General features: G+C 34.5%; 2 protein-coding genes across 2 annotated transcripts; both read left to right on the plus strand.

Moving 5' to 3' along the window:
• Nucleotides 1–2,212: 2,212 nt before the first annotated feature.
• LOC130052772 (uncharacterized) lies at nucleotides 2,213–8,863 on the plus strand. Its single transcript, XM_056158698.1, has 5 exons — nucleotides 2,213–2,306; nucleotides 2,515–2,711; nucleotides 7,023–7,183; nucleotides 7,533–7,708; nucleotides 8,723–8,863. The coding sequence occupies exons 1-5, from the start codon at nucleotides 2,225–2,227 to the stop codon at nucleotides 8,767–8,769; spliced, it is 663 nt and encodes a 220-aa protein (XP_056014673.1). The 5' UTR covers nucleotides 2,213–2,224; the 3' UTR covers nucleotides 8,770–8,863.
• Nucleotides 8,864–14,148: 5,285 nt separating this feature from the next.
• On the plus strand, nucleotides 14,149–18,911 carry LOC125677749 (uncharacterized). Its single transcript, XM_048915924.2, has 6 exons — nucleotides 14,149–14,272; nucleotides 15,735–15,825; nucleotides 16,670–16,866; nucleotides 17,873–18,030; nucleotides 18,133–18,320; nucleotides 18,828–18,911. The coding sequence occupies exons 2-6, from the start codon at nucleotides 15,744–15,746 to the stop codon at nucleotides 18,872–18,874; spliced, it is 672 nt and encodes a 223-aa protein (XP_048771881.2). The 5' UTR covers nucleotides 14,149–14,272; nucleotides 15,735–15,743; the 3' UTR covers nucleotides 18,875–18,911.
• Nucleotides 18,912–22,132: the final 3,221 nt, after the last annotated feature.

Raw genomic sequence — 22,132 nt, forward strand, 5'->3', positions numbered from 1 at the left:
ACACACACACACACACACACACACATATATATATATATATATATATATATATATATATATATATATATATATATGAATGCATACAAACGTGTGTGTGTGTGGATGCATGTTTCATTAACATTGATAAATTAAGAATTATTTCAATTCTACCCTTGCTATTTACCAAATTACCGTATTGGATGAAATTAAATTACGCGTGTGAATTTAATTTTGTGTTTGTTAGTTTTTATGACAAATAATTCAATTCACAATACTTTGTCTCTTTCTTGATGATTGGATTTCAAACCTCTAATAACTACAAAAATTTGGTTTTGATTACAAATGAATGAAAAGGGCGTACATTTATTTGCACAAACAACATCAACATTTGAAACGAAGAATTGATAGTAAAACATCTAAATTCAATCTAGTAACCGTCCAAGATTACAAGTACAAGGTATTTTCTCAATACATGATTTAATATCGAGTAATTGACACAAGTGAGAGCTGTAAAGCAATAATGGAAAGTACAGATCATAATTTATAAGAATACACTAGATGCACGGTATATATAACTGTTTTTTTTTTTTTTTACTTAATTCAGCGTTAGACTGCTTAGTCCAGCTCATACTTGACGCTCAATAAGAACATACTTTTCTATTGCAACATATTACAAAATGCTCCGTTTGTTATCAACTTTTATAGTTTAGTTGTAGTGTTAGTTTCTTTTTCTATTTAGTTTTCTTTTCTTTGTAAATATTCTATCATTCTGAGGATTTTAAGGGACAGGCCGTCCCGAAGCGTTAAGGAGGTGTTAGAGACAGGTGCTTCTATCTTCGCATCGTGACGTAACGCGCGGGCGTTCGCTCTTGGGACGGTCACCCAATGTCCCTGTGGCTCTGAGACGCCCAACTAAACAGGATAGTGTTTTCGAATGTGCACTGCATTGCTGTGCTACATGACGTTGCAAATGTCCCTGCATTATCAGAGCAATGGCTCATCCCCAAATCGACTTCATTCAGTCTCGGTATTTCGCTCAACAACCGCTTAGAAAAGACATGTTATGTAGCTGATCTATTCCAGTGGTTCGATTTGTAATGATTTACCAGTACTTAATGGTGAAAGAGTACCCCGTATGTACGCTTTCTTGAAAAATCTGCTGATTGCACACAACTTTGAGTGGGGTCACGGTCGGCTGAATTTCAACTAAGTAACATTTTCAGAGTACATGGATATAACTCGGTGTCACATTTAATGAAATTTTGTCTTCGTGTCTGAATATCATATTACAAAAATATTACGTTTTCTTTTACTGCTAGTATACTATGTAATACATTTATGTATACATGATGTAAACGAGAACTAGAAATATGATGAAATGAATAGAAGATAAAAAAAGGTATGACCTAAAATGTTGCTTATTCTGACTGCATATAATCTCTGTGTTAGTAGAGGTAATTTTAAGGAACTGACAACAGCATTTGGAAGGATTTTTATTTGCTTTAAAGAGGATATGGTATGCGGAACGTCCACAATCACAGAATGCAGGCTGTATTCCGGTTTTGAAAAATCCAAGCATGAACACCATTAATAGATTTATCGGTGCCGTCGATTGTTGATTGATCCGAGAACATGCTATATGTGACAGCTTGTTTAAGATATTTGAAAACACTTTGTTACTCGTTGATTAGATTGTGTAGAAGTCGCTTTGAGAAGTTTGGTGCATCCGCTTTTATCTTCAGAAACAATTGTGTCACAGCATGTAATGTTCATGAAATCGGACCTGTTTTACACAATTCTATAAGACGCTCATGATAATCGAAATATTGAAACTATGAAATGTGTTTTAAATAATGAAAAGTGTCATAGATACTTTGTTTTGTATATAAGAAATCATTTTGAGTTACTCGAATTAACAGTTGACAGAGGAGTCTTCTGAACATACTAGGCAAGTGATATGGTTGTAATTTTTGATAATGTGATCTCATATGTGGAAGGTTTCTGACAATGTCATTTTCATTTAATTTGATATACTTAGATAGTGTTATATCAAAAAATTATATTAATGTGTGGGTCTCGCGGCAGGTGGTCGGTCGGAGGGGATGATTTCTCTTCAATGGCACCTAATTTGACTTCTGGTATTTCCAGGGGTCCATGTTTGCCCTACTTTTGATTAAGTGTTCATTATATGATTTAAAAGATTGTTCACTCTTTTTAAATATTGTTGTTATAGGGTTGAATCGACATGATCAGGTTTTCATGGATGTTGGTTTGCGTACTCTTGGCACATGATTTATTCGGTAGTTATGGCCTATCTCAAGAAGATGGTAAGTTGTAGTTGATCAAAAGGTTTCCAATTTCTGTTTGTGAAATAATGTGTTATTTTTGTAGTGTCAAATGTTCTATGAAATGCTAATATTTCCATACTTTACTTACTAAGTTTTTCTAAACAATAAATTAATTGTTCGACTCTCAAAAGTAATATATGTATCTTACTAATCCGATAACATAAATTGACATTTACATCCATTTCAGACTGGCAGCTAGTTTTCCATGCTGTCAAAGGTAACAAACAGGATGTTCGTGATGCATGGTACAAGAGATCACCTTCAAGATGCACACCAGCAGTTGGTTGTATTCCGGACGGTTTTGATCTCGATAATTGGAGAGATACTAAAAAGCATCTTCGAAGTCCTCTGATTGATCAATGGAGATCTCTCAGCATTCTGAAGGTACGCACTTGCACAGTTTTGGAATACCATGTAGAACAATTTGCATTATTCATAATTTCACCCTTGGAAAAGAATTAAACTTACACGTATAGTAGAAATCATTACAGATAACACTATAGAAAACCATAAGCTCGATTACAATTAAAGATTAATGCATTGTGTTAATCTATATATCTTCAAAAACATCTGGGTGGAATATTCAAGTTGTGTGTAAGTGTAAAATTTTATTATGAGATGTGTGGAAGTTCGAACGTTAACATGGGGTGCACATTATTGTCCTCTTGCGTCCTAACAGTACCTTGTACATTATATTTGCTGTGGTTAACCAATGTTATCCCCACACACCATGAACAAATCTAAGATTTGACGTTCTTCTAACTTTGTTAGTCGTTTCAAAGTTATACAATTCAGTTTTGGGGCAAACCTCGCCGCCAGTCTCGTTCTACAACGTACCACCTTTTAGTTAAACTGAACATATGGTGTGAATACTTCCGTGTATATCTACCACTGTTACTGTTGGTCAACATCAAGGTTTTTATTTGTTTGAAAACCTACGAGGATAATAACTCCCTTCGTAATAACTGTTCTCCAAAATGCAACCGAGTAGATTAATTAATATCTTTGAGGCTCGAACTTGCCTTAATATTTCTCCGATCTGCCTCTTAATCGGTATTTTAGTAACACCGGACATGAATTAAACGACAAAATAACAGAAGCGTTGATTTTCACCGTAGAACATTGATACACAAGGTGATGTGGTTAGTGGATATATTTCACATGTTTTGCTTTTCCTGTTCAACTGAACATAAATTATCTATAGAATAAAACACTACGTGTATATACATAGGGCGAGCTCGAATACATGAGTGTTACAGGCTTTAAATAATGATACGTTCAAATATGCAATTATTCTCAAGCTTCTGGAAATTGGATAATCATTATCTTTGAAATATCTATACTAAAAAGAAAAAAAAAATCAAGAACAGTTATGAAAATGCGCAAGTTATATAGATGATGGAAAAGGTGGGCGAGGATAGTTTATTACAACATGGCAGTGGAACTTTGAATGGCTTAAAACCCACAATTTTACCTTATATGTGAACAAAATGTGCCTGACCAACTTATCCCTAACAAGGACTCATCTTATTTACTTGTAAACAAAATTCAACAATCGATATGTTTAAGATAATGCCTAAGTACATATACCTCTCCATTTCTTAAAAAAAGTAACGGAACAGAGGCCTTAAGTGGGCCGTGGTCTATTGTTTTAAGGAATGGAGAGGCATGAGAATATTGAATTACTTACAATACAACCTCAGCCTAAATTTAACGATGATTTACTGGTATTGGAAAGATATTTGATTCTTTACAAATCATAAGAACGATTAAATATCCCATATATAATATTAGTATAGAGTTTTGTCATATAAAACATTGTTTAATTTTAACAACATTTCTCATCAGCCTACGTGAATTCAGTGAAAAGTGCTTCTGACCTTCATGAATGCGAAATGTCTTAGGTTCGAGGCAGTTTATCTCTTTGGATTTTAATTCCGAAAGTTTCAAGACCCTTTTGATACAGTTTTGAAAAGCTCTATAATGAAATAACTGTATTAATAGAGAAGTTGTGCATACGGATGTATATTTAATTGCTGTTATAAAATTTAGAAATTCATTTCAAAATGAAGGATTATCTCCCTCATGCATAGCTCTTATCCTTGGACGAATTTGGCTCCACTTTTTTGGCACGCTGTTTTTGGCTATATTTAGCTCTAAAACTTCATAGTTATTTCGGATTTTAAACATTTCGGTTGAACATCAGTGAAGAGACATTATTTGTCGAAATGCGCATCTGGTGCATCAAAATTGGTACCGTATAAGTTTTACATTATGACCCCTGGGTCGAGGCCTCTGCTGGTGGACTGTTTGTCCCAGAGGGTCTATACAGCCCAGTAGCTAAGTACTTCGTTACTAGCTTGAAAATACGGATGTATATTTAATTGCTGCTATAAATTGTAGAAATTCATTTCAAAATTAAGGATTATCTCCCTCATGCATAGCTCTTATACTTGGACGAATCTGGCTCTACTTTTTAGCACGCTGTTTTTGGCTATATTTAGCTCTAAAATGTCATAGTTATTTCGGATACCAAACATTTCGGTTGAGCATCAGTGAAGAGACATTATTTGTCGAAATGCGCATCTGGTGCATCAAAATTGGTACCGTATAAGTTTTACATTATGACCCCTGGGTCGAGGCCTCTGCTGGTGGACTGTTAGTCCCCGAGGGTCTCTACAGCCCAGTAGCTAAGTACTTCGTTACTAGCTTGAAAATACGGATGTATATTTAATTCCTGTTATAAAATGTAGAAATTCATTTCAAAATTAAGGATTATCTCTCTCATGCATAGCTCTTATCCTTGGACGAATCTGGCTCCACTTTTTAGCACGCTGTTTTTGGCTATATTTAGCTCTAAAATTTCATAGTTATTTCGGATACCAAACATTTCGGTTGAGCATCAGTGAAGAGACATTATTTGTCGAAATACGCATCTGGTGCATCAAAATTGGTACCATATAAATTTTACATTAAAATGATAAATATTTAACTCAGGTTACTCAACATATAATGAAGTAGTTGTCTGGAGTTTTGTATTCCTTACAAATAACTTGGCGCTTAAACAAAGGAATGACGTGACATAGATCGCAGTTACCAACACCCTTGCCGATTTGATATTTACAAAAACCAGGTTTATAGTTTATACACTATTTTTTGATCAGTTTATTACAATAATTGCAGGATACAAGTATCAAAATACATGTTTCATATCAATTGTTTGACCTTGTCTGGTATGTCCAGGGGTCCGTGTTTACTATGCTCTTCATTTCACATTCTTTACAATAGTTATTAGATTGCAGGTTTCATCAGATTCGCTACAGTTAGAGCGTGTTTCGTAAAATTTAGAAATATGCATGTAGCAACATTCTATTATCAACTGTATATTATGTTTATATCTCTCAAATGATTCGATATGCAAGAGTTTGTTCTGCATATAGTCAGTTTTTTTTTTAAATCGAAGCAGGTTACTGACAAACAAGTTGATGGTACAGAGTTTCCAACAATCTCGTTTAAAGTCGCAAAATTTCGTAAAATCTATGATTATTAAAACGATGTACTTTGCCAATACAATCTATCATTGAGTCAAATGCGGTCTGACATATTTCATGCCAATACCAGTCATTTTTGGCACACTGACTTTTACTATGGATAACTCCGATTATCTGATCACGATAAAGGGCTCACGGTGGATGCTACCGGTCAACACGGGATCCTTACTCCTCCCAGACACATGATCCCACCTCTGGTGTATCCAGGGATCAGTGTTTGCCTAACTCTCTATTTTATATTGTTTATGGAATTTATGAGATTGATCAATGTTCGTTATTTCCATCTCCCATACAAACAATTCAATTTTGATAGTTCAAATGACCACCTAACAGACAATTTTATACACTGAACATAAACCAAACTACTCCAAATTTTCACCGTTACAATGGGATGATATATGAGATTATATTGATTTCGTATTGGCATATGAAATAGCCGATTTATTTGCTAAGAATTCATGCATAAAAAATAGATATTTGTGCATCTAGGGTAGAATAATACATGTATCATGTTTTTGTTTTTTAAATAGAACTATTTGTAAATGTAAGACATTTTAATGAATAAATCCAAATAAATATATATTTGCTTAGTATCATGCTCATTTTTGACCATTTAAGATTAAAAGAAAAGGATAAATTACCCTTTCATATGAATTAGGTGATGTAAAATACACTTTATATGCTACGGGACACATATTACAATTCCTATTCTACCGGTCGCTGTGGTCTAGTGTTAAGGGTGATCATTTTGCAATCAGGAAGTCCAGTCATCGATTCTCGATCACGGTACTTCTTCCAACCTAAGACATTTAACATAAGTAGTAACTGTTTCTTTGTCTAACACATGTAATTGTATATAAACGTGTCGAGTCTTTCCGATATGACGTTGATGAAGTGCAACGCTAGGGTACATGATACGGCCATCGCAACTAAATGTACATGATGCACGGTAGGCGTTAACACGATAACAAATCATAATTGATCCAGTCTTGGTTGCCATATATCAAAATTTATCACATTTATCTCTATTTGAGAAAAACATTTCTTCCACGGGACGTGTTCCAGCATTCAGATACAAACAAAATTGATTCTTCTTACGATTCCAAGCCATTTTGATTGTAGCCATGGTAAATATACCTTTCAGATCCGTGTAGTACTTGGAGGTCAAGGGAAAACGCTGGCTTACTTGGAATTTGATGGAAGTGGGAGTAGCTTCATCAACTGGTTCAGCAAATCGAGATTGTTACATAGCAGTTGGTACGACCTAAAACCGAATTCACGAACAAACTTTTTCTCCATCGCAGAGTACGTATATGTTATATATGTTAGCGGAGTTTTATTTTATCAAATCTTTTCTTATATTAGGGCATGAACTGCGACGTTAAAACGCCAGCAGACTTCAGGAAGCGTGTATTCTAGCTCTTATTGAAAAGTATTTAGACGTGAAGCGCTGCAGTTCACGTCTTCATGAATGTTCAAAATTCAAAATTGATTTTTATCTATGCATGTACATTCTATTTTCATGGCTATCAGAAAATCTAGTCGTTACGATAGCCGTACTGTTTGTAACAAAATACTTTTAGTGATGTCATCAGATGCAATATATCTATTCCGTAGAAATCTACAACATTTATGACTATTTTTATCTTTTCAGGCACCACGCTCATGTCAAAAGACACTTCTACATCAACAGAAACTATGGCGGATGTCCAAATGATGCGGGGTGGTTTGTGGTGATAGATAAGAAAGATGTCTGCCGGTGGGCCAATAAGGGAGTCTTCCCGTTGTTCATGTACAGTAAAGGGTCAGGACTGACGAACTGGAATCGAAGTAATTGACATTATAGTAAACACATTCCTCATATCCCCAACTGATTATATGATACAATGGCTGTGAAATCCAGTTGAAGCGCTTCAGTGATTTCAGACCGAGTATGATAATATATAAATATTGCATGCAGTTGAGGGTAACATTGAAAATTTTCAGCCCGAGAAACCATTGTCAACCGAGGCGATTGTTACCCTCAACTACATACAACATTTATTTTATTATACTGATTGTTATATAAACAGCAAAGCTGAAAAACTTACGTCTGTTTACATTTGATCAATCACTGTCATGTGATATCTCGAATATCTATGCAGGTATTCCCGTTTATTACAACGCTCAAACGACGTCGTCTAACAATCTACAGCGAATTGTACGGATATAAATTTGACGCATGTGATATTTTTTAATACTATCACCCGTTACTAGATACTATCATCCTGGTGCGCGTGCTTTCTGTTCTCAGAGGGTGACAATATGTTTTTCAAATGATTTTCGACTAATCAGATTCGAGTATTTTACATCAAAGTATAATAACGTAAAACATATCAACCTCACTATTGTACGTTTTGCTTTACGTCTACATATGTATATCTAGATTATGTATATCTACCCTTCTCTCTCTCTCTCTCTCTCTCTCTCTCTCTCTCTCTCTCTCTTTCTCTCTCTTTCTTTCTCCGTGTATCTATTTGGCATCATTGAAATATTTTTCTCTCTGGAAAACATGGGTATATTTTTTTTCTTTTTGTTGCATGTGATTATACTATGATCCAAAGTATGAAACTGTGTCATTCAGTCCACTAAGATTCTGCCATTTAGTCATCTTTTATTCGCCGTTCAGTAGCTGTTCTGTCACCTTTCAGTAACCGTTCAGTAAACTTTAAGTCCCCTTTAAAGTTTACTGAATGGCATAGTGTCACCCCGTGGTCATATTTTCCAAAGCGAATATGCTAACCTTTGCTGTCATTATATTGGAAATAATGCAGTTTTTTAAATTATTCTGTATTTTGTTTTCAGGTCCCGGTTTTGCCGATGTTATGAACGTTTACATACAGACGGTGTAAGATTCCTGCCTGCTGTGCCTCTTTTTGTCGGAAAGAATTGTTTAATTCTTCGTATGAAAGAAATTAAAATTGGCCAATAAAGATGATTGAACTCTGTAGTTTGTTTACAGTAATTTACTTTATGCTCTACGTTTTTATAATAATATGGTAACCGGTTTTCTCACTCTCACAGCTTTGTTTTATATTGTTCTGCAGTGATTAAAAATATACTATATATTGAAGAATGTTGAATGACGATTGTAAAAGTTACAAACTGATTAACAACCTCTATAATAGGGATATCCCCTAGTATATAAACATACAATACACACTAAACAAGAATGACATTGGGATCCCCCTAATGTTGTTTTTTAATTTTATAAATCTTGTTAAATACAAACATCATGAAATAGACAAATGAGGTGGCACTTTACAGTTTTGCCATAAAATTCAAGGACAATTGGATTTCCACTACTTTATATTAATACAGGACAACATGGATTTTTAGTAAAAGATCTGGCATAAAGATCTAGAGTGTTGTTTGATAAAAGAAATAGTTGTTCAAAAATCTAAAATTGTTTCTCCGAGACATTCTTTTATTTCAAACAATGCTAATGTATTAGGCAATAAAATTACTCTATGTGTGTTAACTTAGTCCCATTCAAATATTTTCTCCCACACAGACGTCAGTAGCTGTGGGAGGAGTGCCACAGATTTTGACTTAAGAATTGCGCTGTTGAATGTAGCAGTAAGAGTATTTGATCGTGGGCAAGCCTAACGTGAAATAGGGCCACCGTCTAATGGTCACCTATGAAAGGTCTGTGACTTCCCTCTCTAATTGCAGGGGATTAACAGAAGAACAGTCTATGCACTGTAACATATAATGCAAACATTTTAAAGTTTATAGAATCGGTGAATCTGATAACAGAAATCGCCCCATGTTTTCATTGTTTTTTCTTACGAACAATCTGGAATGTATCCTTCATATTTTCGTAAAATTTAAATGGTTTAATCGTAATGTCGACAACATCTGTCAGTTTTATCAACTGTTTGAGTCATTTCGGAAGAATGTGGTGAATATAAAATAAATATTTAACTGATCCCATAGCACGTAACTTCTAATAGTATATCATAAATGTATTTTACAAGAACGCATGAGAGAGCCTCCTCATTTTACTAGTTTGTGAGAGATAGAGAGAGCTTTTAAGATATGGATCCGTCACTGTAAGAATTTCTCTTAACAGAAACATGTAACTAATTAACATCATGCCATTTGTAAATAATGTTGATTTTCAATTTCATGTATTTCTCTCATCTCAAAAGCTTATTAAATGTAGAATAGGTAAGTAAATATCATTGAAATCGTGACAAGTGTTCAACTCAACAAAATATGTACATTATATCACAGTGCGCAAGTCTTTCCACTATATATATATATATATATATATATGATGTGTGTATGAAAAGTGAAGATGACGAACAGTGATCAATTTCATAAGATACGCTATACAAAATAGGTATTTGGGCAAATACGGACCCCTGGATACACCAGAGGTGGGATCAGGTGCCTAGGAGGAGTAAGCACCCCGTTTGGACTGGTCACACCCGCTGTGAGCCCTATATTTGATCTGGTAAACGGAATTATCCGTAGTCAAAATCAGTGTGCCACGAACGGTCTAACAATCGGTATGAAACACGTCCGACAGCATTTGACTCAATGATAGGTTGTATTGGCAAACTAAATCGTTATAACGATGATAGAATTTGCGAAATGCTGAATTTCAACGACACTGTTGAAACCCCTGTACCATCAACTTGTTTGTCAGTAGCTGGCTTCGATTTAAAAACTGACCATACGCAGAACTATCTCTTGTGTATCAAATCAGTTGAGAGATATAAACACCATGTGCAGGTGATAATGGAATGTTGCTACATAAATACGGGAAGTTGACGATGGAGAAGCTGCAATCATCCCGTTTGTCATAATGTTGAGTTGGTAGTTTGCCATTAATAACTACATTCAATAAAATAATCTAAGCATGAAGCAGAAGTGGACGACTCTATAGTTTCTTTTAATTTGAGCTCGATGGAATATATTATTACTTAACAACATTAAATGATATATATCTTATTGATTTTATAACGCATTGTCTTTTAGTAGAAAAGATACTGCATTAATAGGTGAACGATAGATCAAACTGAATATCGTCTTCTACACTATTCACAGAACTGGAGCAAGAGAAATAACGACCTCGCTATATTTTTCCACTTTCAGATCTGGTTGGAAGGGTCCCAAATATTTCCGGGAGACGTGGAACTCTACTTTGCGTTTGGTTTTGCTTTCTGCATATAAACGCAATTTTGAACAACATGATTAAAGCTAATTAAGAACTAAAGATTTTTTTTTTTGAAAATACACGGGGGCATGAACTACATGTAGAACGCTTTAAACAGGCAAGCTTCATGAAAAAATACGTTGGTGTGAAGCGTAGGAGTTCATGAAAACACTGGAAATGTACACAAAATAAATGCATTATATTTGAAATTTATCAGCTATGAGTTAATTTCCATCTCAAATTCATCATAAGGTGTCAGTAGTGGAGTAAGTCTTCTATGGACACCAGGATACTTACAAAGAGCAAGATTCTGTACCATTCCAATGCATTGACCATATTGAATATTAGCGTTATCGTTAAATATGTAATCCTGGATAAATAAGGCTTTATTATTATCATATCATTATTATTGGAAATTTTGAAATGTCCATACTTCGCTAAAATGATTTGAACATTTTTCATGATTTGAAATTTCAATAAAAATCATTGCCACACACACTGTCTTCTTTAGTTTAGTGATTGAGCTTTGCTTTAATCAAAAATGTTCCTAAATACTTATACTTGCATTATACCCTAGATTCTCCTGAAAAATCAGTCAAGAAAATGTGATGGGTTTGTGGTGAAGAAGGCGTATGTGTTGGACATATCTACTCAGGAGTGTGGGTTGGGTATTGTACTCGCAATCAACGATACTAACCTGACATTTTCAATCGCGAAATACCATCAAAATGAAACACATTTGAATTTATTTTAGTTTAGATTTATTTATGACAATGTGATATAATTTGTATCTAGTGTAGATAGATCATTATAACGACCATATAATTTGAGAAATGTTGACTTAAAACGAGACTGTTGAAATCCCATGTAACATCAACTTGTTTGTCAGTAACCTAGATACACGTACAAATGTCCCATCATTTCTAGAGTTACCGAGTGTTGATATTTTACAGTTTTGTTCATATTTTCGATAGAAGCCAACAGAGTAAAACCACTTACCTTAACACAGACCTTTCCATCCATATTGCTATTTTGCTATGTTTTGCAATGTAATAATGTTACGAAAGTCTCTTACAGAGTGTAATAAGCCACATACGTTTTGTAGGGAAGGATATTTTTCAGGTGGATAACAAAATCCGTATCTGTAGTATTTGTCGTCTTCATTAATTTCAATTACCACCTTAAGAAATGCCGTCACATCGGTTCTCAACTTTTGTCAGTCATATCTTTTCAGATTGTGTCTGCAAAAAACCAAAATACGACTTCATTCAAAACCAGTTTTTTCCTTTGGGCATAGATGACATGATTTGATTTATTATATACTTTCAATTTCATCTCTTCTTTTTTCTTTAAAAGTTTGCGGGCATATATCACACGATATATGCCCGGAAATATTCCGGCCCGCAAACATTACGTCACAATCAAATTTCTACGCCGTTAATTTTCAATTTTTTCTTGTTTTTCATCTTTTACTCAGTTAAACCTATAAAGCTATTGTTAGAAATAAAATTATTGTTAGTTTCTAAATGAAATTGAAAGTATATAATAAAAATGTTATACACTTTGTATGGGAAATATGACGACCGAGTTTTTTGTCGCGAACGGACCTCGCAAGCTCGGTCCGTGTACGTGCCAAAAAACTCGGTCGTCATGTTTTCCCATACAAAGTCTATAACCTATAAGTATTATTCATACTTCATGAATTCCGAATAGGTTAACATCCGACTACCCCTCAATTCGTTAAAAGTAATGAAGATTGCTTTTAAGGAATGGAAACGGTACGAGGCCATTAATGTAAACCAGTTTATATTCAATGATGATTTATTCATATAAGATAAAAGTTTCTTCTAATACATAAAAATACAATCCAATAATTATATCATGTATAGTACTAGTATATAATTTTATCATATAGAATATCTTAATGTATCTGACATACATGTGAAATGTGAAGTAAACTCTCATTGACTAATTCTAGAGGAAAAGATGGTAAAATCAAGTGAGAAAAAAATGTTTAAATATAGGGAGGACATTTGGGATGTTTTACAGATTAAGATGTAAGCACTGTGTTGTAAAAATGAGATTTAATTATGTTTCGGATTGTTTTATCTATCTGGGAATATTAGTATTTGTAAATATGAATGTGATATCCCGAACTCCAATTACATACCTGCATTGTATTATTTTGTTTTTCAAGCATAGATATAATACTGTTAACAAGTTTTGAACATTAATCTGTTAAGAGTTGTACATGTTTCATTTCTAAGTGAATATACACATACATATCAAATCCACGTTTTATAGAGTTAGGCTATTATGTTTGTTACCATGATCTAGTATTGAGAATAATCAGTTTATCTGGTATAAAGTTTATCAACACCAATATGTAAAGGACGAATGATATTATCAAAACATGTTTAGCAAATACAACTGTTTATTCAGTACAACTACCACGACATAAAGAGGATTGTCATATTAAATCAGGTCATCGTAAGTGTAAATAACCATCTTTTACGAGCAAAACAAAACATTAGCATACATTGACAATTGAAATGAATAACAAAATTAATATAAGTATAAATTCAAAAGGAGGATTTTCATATATATATATTTAGATTCTAAAAAATGAAAGATACACAATAACATAAACGCACTAAGTGTATACTTTTCAAGTTCTATTAATGGTGTGGAACAAAACAATTCGTTTGGTTTTCTTTTGCATAAAATCTTCATAGCCTGTTAGTTTATCCCATCAACTTCATTATAGAAAGTTGTATGCGCGATACATTGTATTTGTAAAAATCGGAAAATGGCATAGGAGAATTGTTTTTTACACTAATCCTATAATTCATAAGATTGTCACAAACAAGGTATTGCCTAATGCTGATAGATTGATAATGACAGTTCACCTATTTTTTAATAGGCCGAGTGACAACTTTCATTACTCATGCGACAACATTTTGAAATGTACTAATTACGTCACGCTTAATTAATTGAAAACACACATGGTTACTATTACAAACGCTATATTAAAGAAATAATCTTAGCAATTTGTAAACAACGAAATTATACATGATTTTTTGAAATAGGAAGGATATTCCAGGAAGGCGGGGTCAATTTGCAATGGTGTCTATATAAATAGCTTTAGCTCACTTTTAACAAACTAATGGAATTTCGTATACCACAAGGTAACAGTTATATTTTTGTACTAAAATATTAGGTGCTGACTAAATATATCTATATAAGATTTATACTATTGTTATCTCTCTTAGATTTCACATTAAAGTTATATAAGTTATAAATCACTGAAGAGACATAATTTGCGTATCTGGTGCATCTAAATTGGTACCGTATTAAGTTTTACATTATGACCCCTGGGTCGAGGCCTCTGCTGGTGGACTGTTAGTCCCTGAGGGTCTGTACAGCCCAGTAGCTAAGTATTTCGTTACTAGCTTGAAAATACGGATGTATATTTAATTGCTGTTATAAAATTTAGAAATGCATTTCAAAATTAAGGATTATCTCCTTCACGCATAGCTCTTATACTTAAACGAATTTGTCTCCACTTTTTGGCACACTGTTTTTGCCTATAATAGCTCTAAAACTTCATTGTTATATCGGATTTCAAATTTTCGGTTGAGCATCAGTGAAGAGACATAATTTGTCGAAATGCGCATCTGATGCATCAAAATTGGTACCGTATACGTTTTACATAAGGTAAGATATGAAATAAAGATGCTGTGTGTCATTTTTATTAATCTATTTTACTCCAAATCTATCTTAGATTGGATAATGTTTTTAATTTTAATTCATGATTGTAATGATTTTTATTTTAGATTTTTTTTAAAATATTGAAGTCATCTTTTGAAACTAAACGGCAATAGTATAGTATGTTTAGAGATCACTGGTAATGAAATACTTACTCCTCCTTGGCACCTGATCCCAACTCTGGTATATCCAGGGGTCCATGTTTACCCAACTCTCTATTTGGTATTGCTTATAGGAGTTATGAGATGGTCACTGTTCATTATCTTCACCTTTCTTTAATCAAAGCGTTTTTTTTAGTTTTTGAAAATCTATTATCATACATAGATATTAACGGCAAACCAACAACTCAACTTTATGACAGTATATGTGAACTTAGCTTCTCCATCGTTAACTTTACACATTAGGTAACATTAATGCATTATCAACTGCATATTGTGCCCATGTCTTTCAACTGGCACGAAACACAAGAGCCTGTTCTCCGTATGGTCGTGTTTTAAAACGAGACGGGCTCGTGACAAACAAGTTGATGTTACAGGGATTTCAACAACCTCGTTTACAGTCAATATTTCGCAAAATGCATGGTCGCTATAACGATCCAATTTGCCAATATAACCTATCATTGTGTCAAATGCTCTCTAATATGTCTCATGCCAATTGTCAAGCCGTTCTTTAGATTGAATTTCACTACGAATTATTCCATTTACGTGATCAATATATAGGACCCACGGCGGATTTTACCGTTTCACACGGGATGCTTACTCCTCGTAGGCTTTTCATCCTATATCTGGTATATCTAGGGGTCCGTGTTTGCCCAACTCTTAAATTTGTATTCCATATAGGGGTTATGAGATTGACCATTGTTTATTATCATACCTTTTTCAGATATTGAAAATGTCGTGTATTTCCGGTGTGTTGATTTCGCTGGGTCTGGTTGCAGTTTTGACTACAGATATCGGATATGGACATGAAGATAGTAAGTTGGGATTATATGCAACATATTTACCAAGCCGTCATATTCTATCAGAGAAATGTGAACAGGACAATCAGGTTTTTCCCGATAGGAAATTGCTGAATGTGGGAAATGTGGCAATGACTTTCACATACAATAATATAATTTAATTGTAAATCACAGACTTTCAATCACACAACTTCCTGTATTTGTTCAATATATATGTTGCCAGGTATAATGGTAGAAAAATACGGCTGGGTGATATTGTTAATGGTACATTACTATAGAGCAAAAAATCAGATATCCTTCGTAAATTAGTGTACATCTATTCTTCGCTTATGAATAATGTTCTGCACACTTTGTGAAAATCTGTTGTTCGAGGGGCTTTCCATATTTGCGATAGATATATGTTCCGGTCTTAAAAATCTGAAATGTCTAGGGTCTTTAAATGTTGAAATGATATTGATTCTAAATGCATTCTTTCACTGCAGTGGGTCCAGTGAATGTTACGCTCATTGTTGGAAGCCTGTTGTTGGAATAGATTTGGCATTGGTCAATAAAATACGTTTTGATCAACATAAAAGACTTTGCGTATCTACATATTCTACCATTCAGTGACCCTATTATTTAAGTTACATGATTAGCAAATCTGTCACACGTATATACTTAATGATTTCTACACCTCAATCGATTGGGATTTATAAATTCTTGAAAACAGCCGTTTCCCACTTCATTCATCAGAATAAAATGACCTTTATCTTTACACTGTTGTGAGTTAAATGGATCTTCAATTCACAAAATTGTCTTTTTAAGTTAAGTAAGCACAAATATATATAAAAGTTATATAATCATCATCAATTTCTTCCAGATTGGCAACTAGTATTTCATGCAGTTAAAGGTAATGGTGAATCTGTCCTCAACGCCTGGAACACAAAGGCACCATCCCAATGTACTCCTAACAATGGCTGCCTTCCTCCGGGTTTTAAGCTGGATCACTGGAGGGATAATGCAAAACATCTACGAAGTCCTCTTATTGATCAGTGGGAGTCACTCAGTATTAGGAAGGTATTTAGTCATTGTCATGGCAATATGCACGCATCTTCGGAAATCAAGTGCCCCGACAGTCGGTTGGAATTCCTATGGGTTCAAATTATATAGCTTTGAAAGCTGGCCCGTTTAGTATTCTTATGAGGCAACATGTGTTCAAAAGCTTCAACATGAAAAGAAACAACATCTTTCTGTGGTCTTCAACGCGACAGTTAGGCGTATCAGTGACCTTTCATCGATTAATGCTACTCCATTTTACTCGTATGTTTATTCGATGTATGCATTGAACTCGAAATAAAAACACCAGCAGTCTTCCACAAACTGTTTTATACATGTACGTGGATATCCTATGGCGCATAGATGCTAACGTTAACCTAACAACTCCACTTTATGACAAACGGGATGATTTATCTTTCTCCATCGCCATCATCCCATGTTTATGTAGCAGTATACCACAAATACACACCTGCAAATCATGTTTAAATCTATCCACAGATTAGATACACGCTAGCATGTTCTCTTTTTCATTAGTTTCTAAATCAAGGTAGGCTACTGACAAATAAATTGATGATACTGGAGATGAAAGAGTATTGTTAAGATCATCATTTCGCAAATTCCATGGTCTTTGTTATTATCTGATTTCCAATACAACCAACCAAGGTTTGGCCATTTTTTAGTAGCTGATTTCGATTTACGATGTACGATGGATTTACATTCTAAGCACGCGTTATTATTTATATATTTAAGAACATTGAATGTGATAAAAAGAAGGTGACATTAACAATGTGCTACCATGGATATATTCGAGAATTTATCATATTTTTATTTTGAGGGATATAGGTGTCAAATCTGATATTTTCATGCTCTTTGTAAAAGTTCGATATATTAATCATTCTGGTTTGTAAAATATGTGTTTCGTATCAGACAAGAAAATATGAGATAGAGTTTATTTTCTTCAGCCTTTCATGTTTCGATCGAAGTGTTGCGTAATCCATATAAAGGCTACATGTAAGTGTAATTTCAGATCAAAGTGGAGCTTGGTGGGCAGGGGAAAACATTAGCATTCTTGGAATTTGATGGAAGCGGAAGCAACGACAAAGACTGGTTTAGCAAGTCCAGACTTCTCCACAGTAGTTGGGCCGATCTCAAAACCGCCAACACAAACCTCTTTTCTATAAAAGGGTACTTGATACTGTATACACTTCGTCAAATTGTTCGTGTGTTTTCATTATGTGCTGTACCTTTCACTACAGTCATTCATGATTTTATCATTTCTCTTTTTAGCGACGAAAGAGATATAAATCCTCTAAAAAGGCATTTCTTTGTTAACCAACGTTATGCCGGATGTCCCAATGATTTTGGATGGTTTGTAGTATTAGACAGAACCAATGAAGTATGTTCATGGGCAAAGAAAGGAAAAGCACCAGCGTTTTTGTATAGCAAGGGCTCACAAGTTGCAAATTGGAACCAAAGTAAGTGATTCTTCAAATATTATGGTTTCATTAAATTCCATTGCTGTTAACTTTTGTGAATGTATCAAAGAGGAACAGCCGTTGTTATATTCGTGGATTCGTGGTGTAATACGTCTTTTTATTTCCTCGGATATCAGGATTTTATTCTGTTGATCATTCGAATTAGTGTTTCTGATCAATTACAATATCAATGAACATGATGATTAAAGGATAATAATAAAACCAAAGAATACTGTCAATATTCAAAAATACACAGCCATGATTAGGAATCAAGTAAGTTTTATCAATAATTTGGTATGTTGGATTACTGTTGCCGATAATTTGGTATATAGGAATTTTGATACTGATTACCGTTCGTTTCTCTATTTCATTACGTTATAATGTAGTTCTATTCAAACCCCAGCATCCCTTTGTATTTCGAATTGGTATTGACGGTACTATCATGTCTTAATATATTTTCGCACACAATGTAACAGTATAACTTTATTTAATTTGCTTTTTTTTCAGGTCCAGGAGTTGCCGATGTGATGAACGTATATATCCAAGCACTGTAGTGAAGAGAAAATTGCAATAAATATGTTTCAAATGTAATGTGTTTTACTTATTATGCTCTTTCGTTTTGTAACTCGTCGTATAGTGTGTGTTTGCATTGGCTAATTTAAATGTCATCGAACGCCCGTTTTGATAACTTTCCTAGATGGTCAAACAATCTAGCTTGCTGGTTAAATGCTACTCGAAGCTTCGATTCCACAGATCCCAAGTTTAACCACTGACGTGGATGAAAACGAGTGTTCAGATATACTTATATGTGCTTTATATGCAACACATTTTCATTTAGGTCCATTACGTTTAATCAATGGTGATAAACTATTAATTATTGAATTACAACAATTGACACTGGTTTTACATTTTTTATGGATGAAAGGTGAAGATAACAAACAGTGATCAATCTCATAACTCCTATAAGCAATACAAAATAGATAGTTGGGCAAACACGGATCCCTGGACACACCAGAGGTGGGATCAGATGCCTAGGAGGAGAAAGCATCCCCTGTCGACCGGTCACACCCACCGTGAGCCCCATATCTTGATCTGGTAAACGGACTTATCCGTAGTCAAAATCAGTGTGACAATGGTAATGTAAAAAGCTAAAACAAGTGCAGAAAACAAAAATTAATTCGATCAGTAATTACCACAATCTTTATGAAATTGAAAGCAATACAAACTTTGTTCCCTGTAAATGGGTGGGATCACGTGTCTAGGAGGAATAAATATCACTCTTTGACAAAAACACAAGCTGTGAACTCATTGTCTTAGTAAACGAAGACAACCGTCAAAATGAGTATGAATTGGAAGGTATAATAATATGTACAGAACACGTCAAACAAGATTTTGTCTAATAAGAAACAGCCATTACTAATAAGGTAATCATAACAATAAACTATAAAAAATACAAAAGTAGAGTAGGGCAAGCACAAATCCCTAGATACCACAGGGTCTAAATCCCGATTTGGGTCCGAAATATGTGATACATGTATCATAAATATAGAAAAGGGGTCTAACTCTGACCCACATAAAAAACTACATACTCACTTGAAATGCCAAAAAAAAAATGAATACATCAAAAGATAGGTGTGGTATGCGTAATCTGACGTTTTCTGTGCATATATTAATGTTTTAACAACCTGCATGCCAAATTTCAAGCCACAGGTTCTTCAAATAACAGAGATATACGTCATTGTTTTCTCAATTTCAGTTGTTTATTTTTACTAGGACATTTACCGGTCCAGGTCACCGGATGGTTTCTCGGCTGTGACAGCATCGACATTCAGACTGGTGTGGAGGATTTCAGACCTGTCAATTAAAATTTAGCGTTTAGATATTGATATTACTACTAGTGATACATATTTGAAAATATTTTAGATAGCATGAACACATATTTGAAACATTTCAGCCTGGATTTCCTTTGCCTTTGTATTTTGAGCGTAAATTGTCAAGATAGAAATATAAACACGAAACACAAATGTTTCCCTTGGTTCTTTTTCTAACTCAATCTAGGTAGTGGTTAGAGTTGGGTCTACTTAAATAAGGAATTTGGGTGACAAATGTCTCTGTTTTAAAAGTATTCTGAAAGTATATAAAGTATTCAGTCCCCTCCCCCCTTTTGATCAACACTTCCTGTTTTGCAAACTTAGCAGACTTGCTGATGCTAGATTATACAATGCTAGGTTTAAATTATCCGATTATTGTCTTATGAGTGCTGCTATGGTATAATGAAGTAAGATTTGACTTCACCTGTATACCTGCTAAATACTTTTATGTTCGATTGTACCACAGATAAAATATTATTTTGCTTATGCCGCATTAGATCCTCTTTATGACATGAATGTTTGATACGTGTCGGCTTCCAAACATTTAACAACAAAGAGTTATGAATCAGATAAGCAACTAATCATACATCTGTAATTGCTTAGTGAAAATACATGCATACCCCAATACTGGAACCATTTTATCTGATAAGTGGCTGTAAAAGGGACATCGATAAATAGATAATGTCCATACATATTTGGAAAATATTTTTAGTGAAAATTGCTATATAATTTGTTCCACTACCACTACATACCCTTAGCTAAAGCTAACAAGTGCGATGTGTATAGGTTTGCCTCATTTGGGCGTACTTTAGGTTACATGTATTGTATTGTATTGTCATCGCGATGTATTGCATTGCATAGCTGATAGAATGCATTCAGTAGAAGTCTATACGTGAGCGAAGCTATCTACATGTAACTACATGTATATATCGATCGGGTTCCACGGAAATGCTTAGTCTATGTATCGGTATACTGACCTCGGCCTTCGACTTTCGACCGAATCCCGTGGGGATTAGGGTTAAGTTAGGTCTTTAGTATCCCTTCCTTGTCGCAAGAGGCGGCTAAATTGGGCTGTTCTTCGGATAAAGCCGTAGAATCTAAGGTCCCGTGTCATAACAGGTGTTGCACAATAAAGATCCTTCCCAGCTCAAGGGTCGTTAGCGCCGAACATAGGGCTAAGTTTTGCAGCCCTTCACCGGCAGTAATAACGTCTCCATATGAGTGAAACATTCTCGAGAGAGACGTTAAACAATATTCAACCAACCATCATCCGACCCAAATTCTTATATGCAGCAGCGTGAGATCGGTCAAACTCTGTCTCTTCGGTCAACACGAACTAGTATCGTCGTATTTTTTAAATTATCTATTATTACTGAATGTGAAAAAAAACAACCTATTATAACATAAGACATAAACAGTAGCATTTTTTTGAAAATGATATACATGTATACCCTTCATGTATACTAGCGGAAAAAAGAAACTGTCCATTATGAAATTTAGTATAATTTTTCTATATTTATTGTTGATATTTATAAAATACAAACAATCGATAAAGTGATGTTTGTGAACAATATCGGATAGTACCCGACTCAGATGCACGGACTTTTTCATGGTTAATGAACACATGTTGTTTATTGAAGTGTTCGTACGCACGAGTTTTACTGGTCAATACTGTTTGGAGTAAGAAGTGTAAAAGGTTGGTTTTGACACTATTCGTTAAAGAAAGCACTACCCTTCTGGCATGCCACGACTCAGCGAAAACCAACGTAATCGTGCTGTTGGATGCTTCAAGCTGGAATGGCACAACATATCATAGCAAGACACTTTGGAGTTCATCGGGACACCATCCAGTCATTATGGAGACGTTTCCAACAATCTGTTAACACTCGGGATTGACCACGTTCTGGGCTTCCTCGTGTGACGTCACGCCGACAGGACAAC

Source organism: Ostrea edulis, chromosome 3 (genome assembly GCF_947568905.1).
Source record: "Ostrea edulis chromosome 3, xbOstEdul1.1, whole genome shotgun sequence".
Lineage (NCBI taxonomy): Eukaryota > Metazoa > Mollusca > Bivalvia > Ostreida > Ostreidae > Ostrea > Ostrea edulis.

Excerpts from the sequence above, each read along its gene's own strand:
- LOC130052772 (XM_056158698.1), top strand. The coding sequence starts at position 2,225 with ATGATCAGGTTTTCATGGATGTTGGTTTGCGTACTCTTGGCACATGAT. Across the intron at positions 7,184-7,532 it reads AACTTTTTCTCCATCGCAGA|GCACCACGCTCATGTCAAAA; the intron begins GTACGTATATGT and ends TTATCTTTTCAG. Across the intron at positions 7,709-8,722 it reads ACTGACGAACTGGAATCGAA|GTCCCGGTTTTGCCGATGTT; the intron begins GTAATTGACATT and ends TTTTGTTTTCAG.
- LOC125677749 (XM_048915924.2), top strand. The coding sequence starts at position 15,744 with ATGTCGTGTATTTCCGGTGTGTTGATTTCGCTGGGTCTGGTTGCAGTT. Across the intron at positions 16,867-17,872 it reads AGTCACTCAGTATTAGGAAG|ATCAAAGTGGAGCTTGGTGG; the intron begins GTATTTAGTCAT and ends GTGTAATTTCAG. Across the intron at positions 18,031-18,132 it reads AACCTCTTTTCTATAAAAGG|CGACGAAAGAGATATAAATC; the intron begins GTACTTGATACT and ends TTCTCTTTTTAG.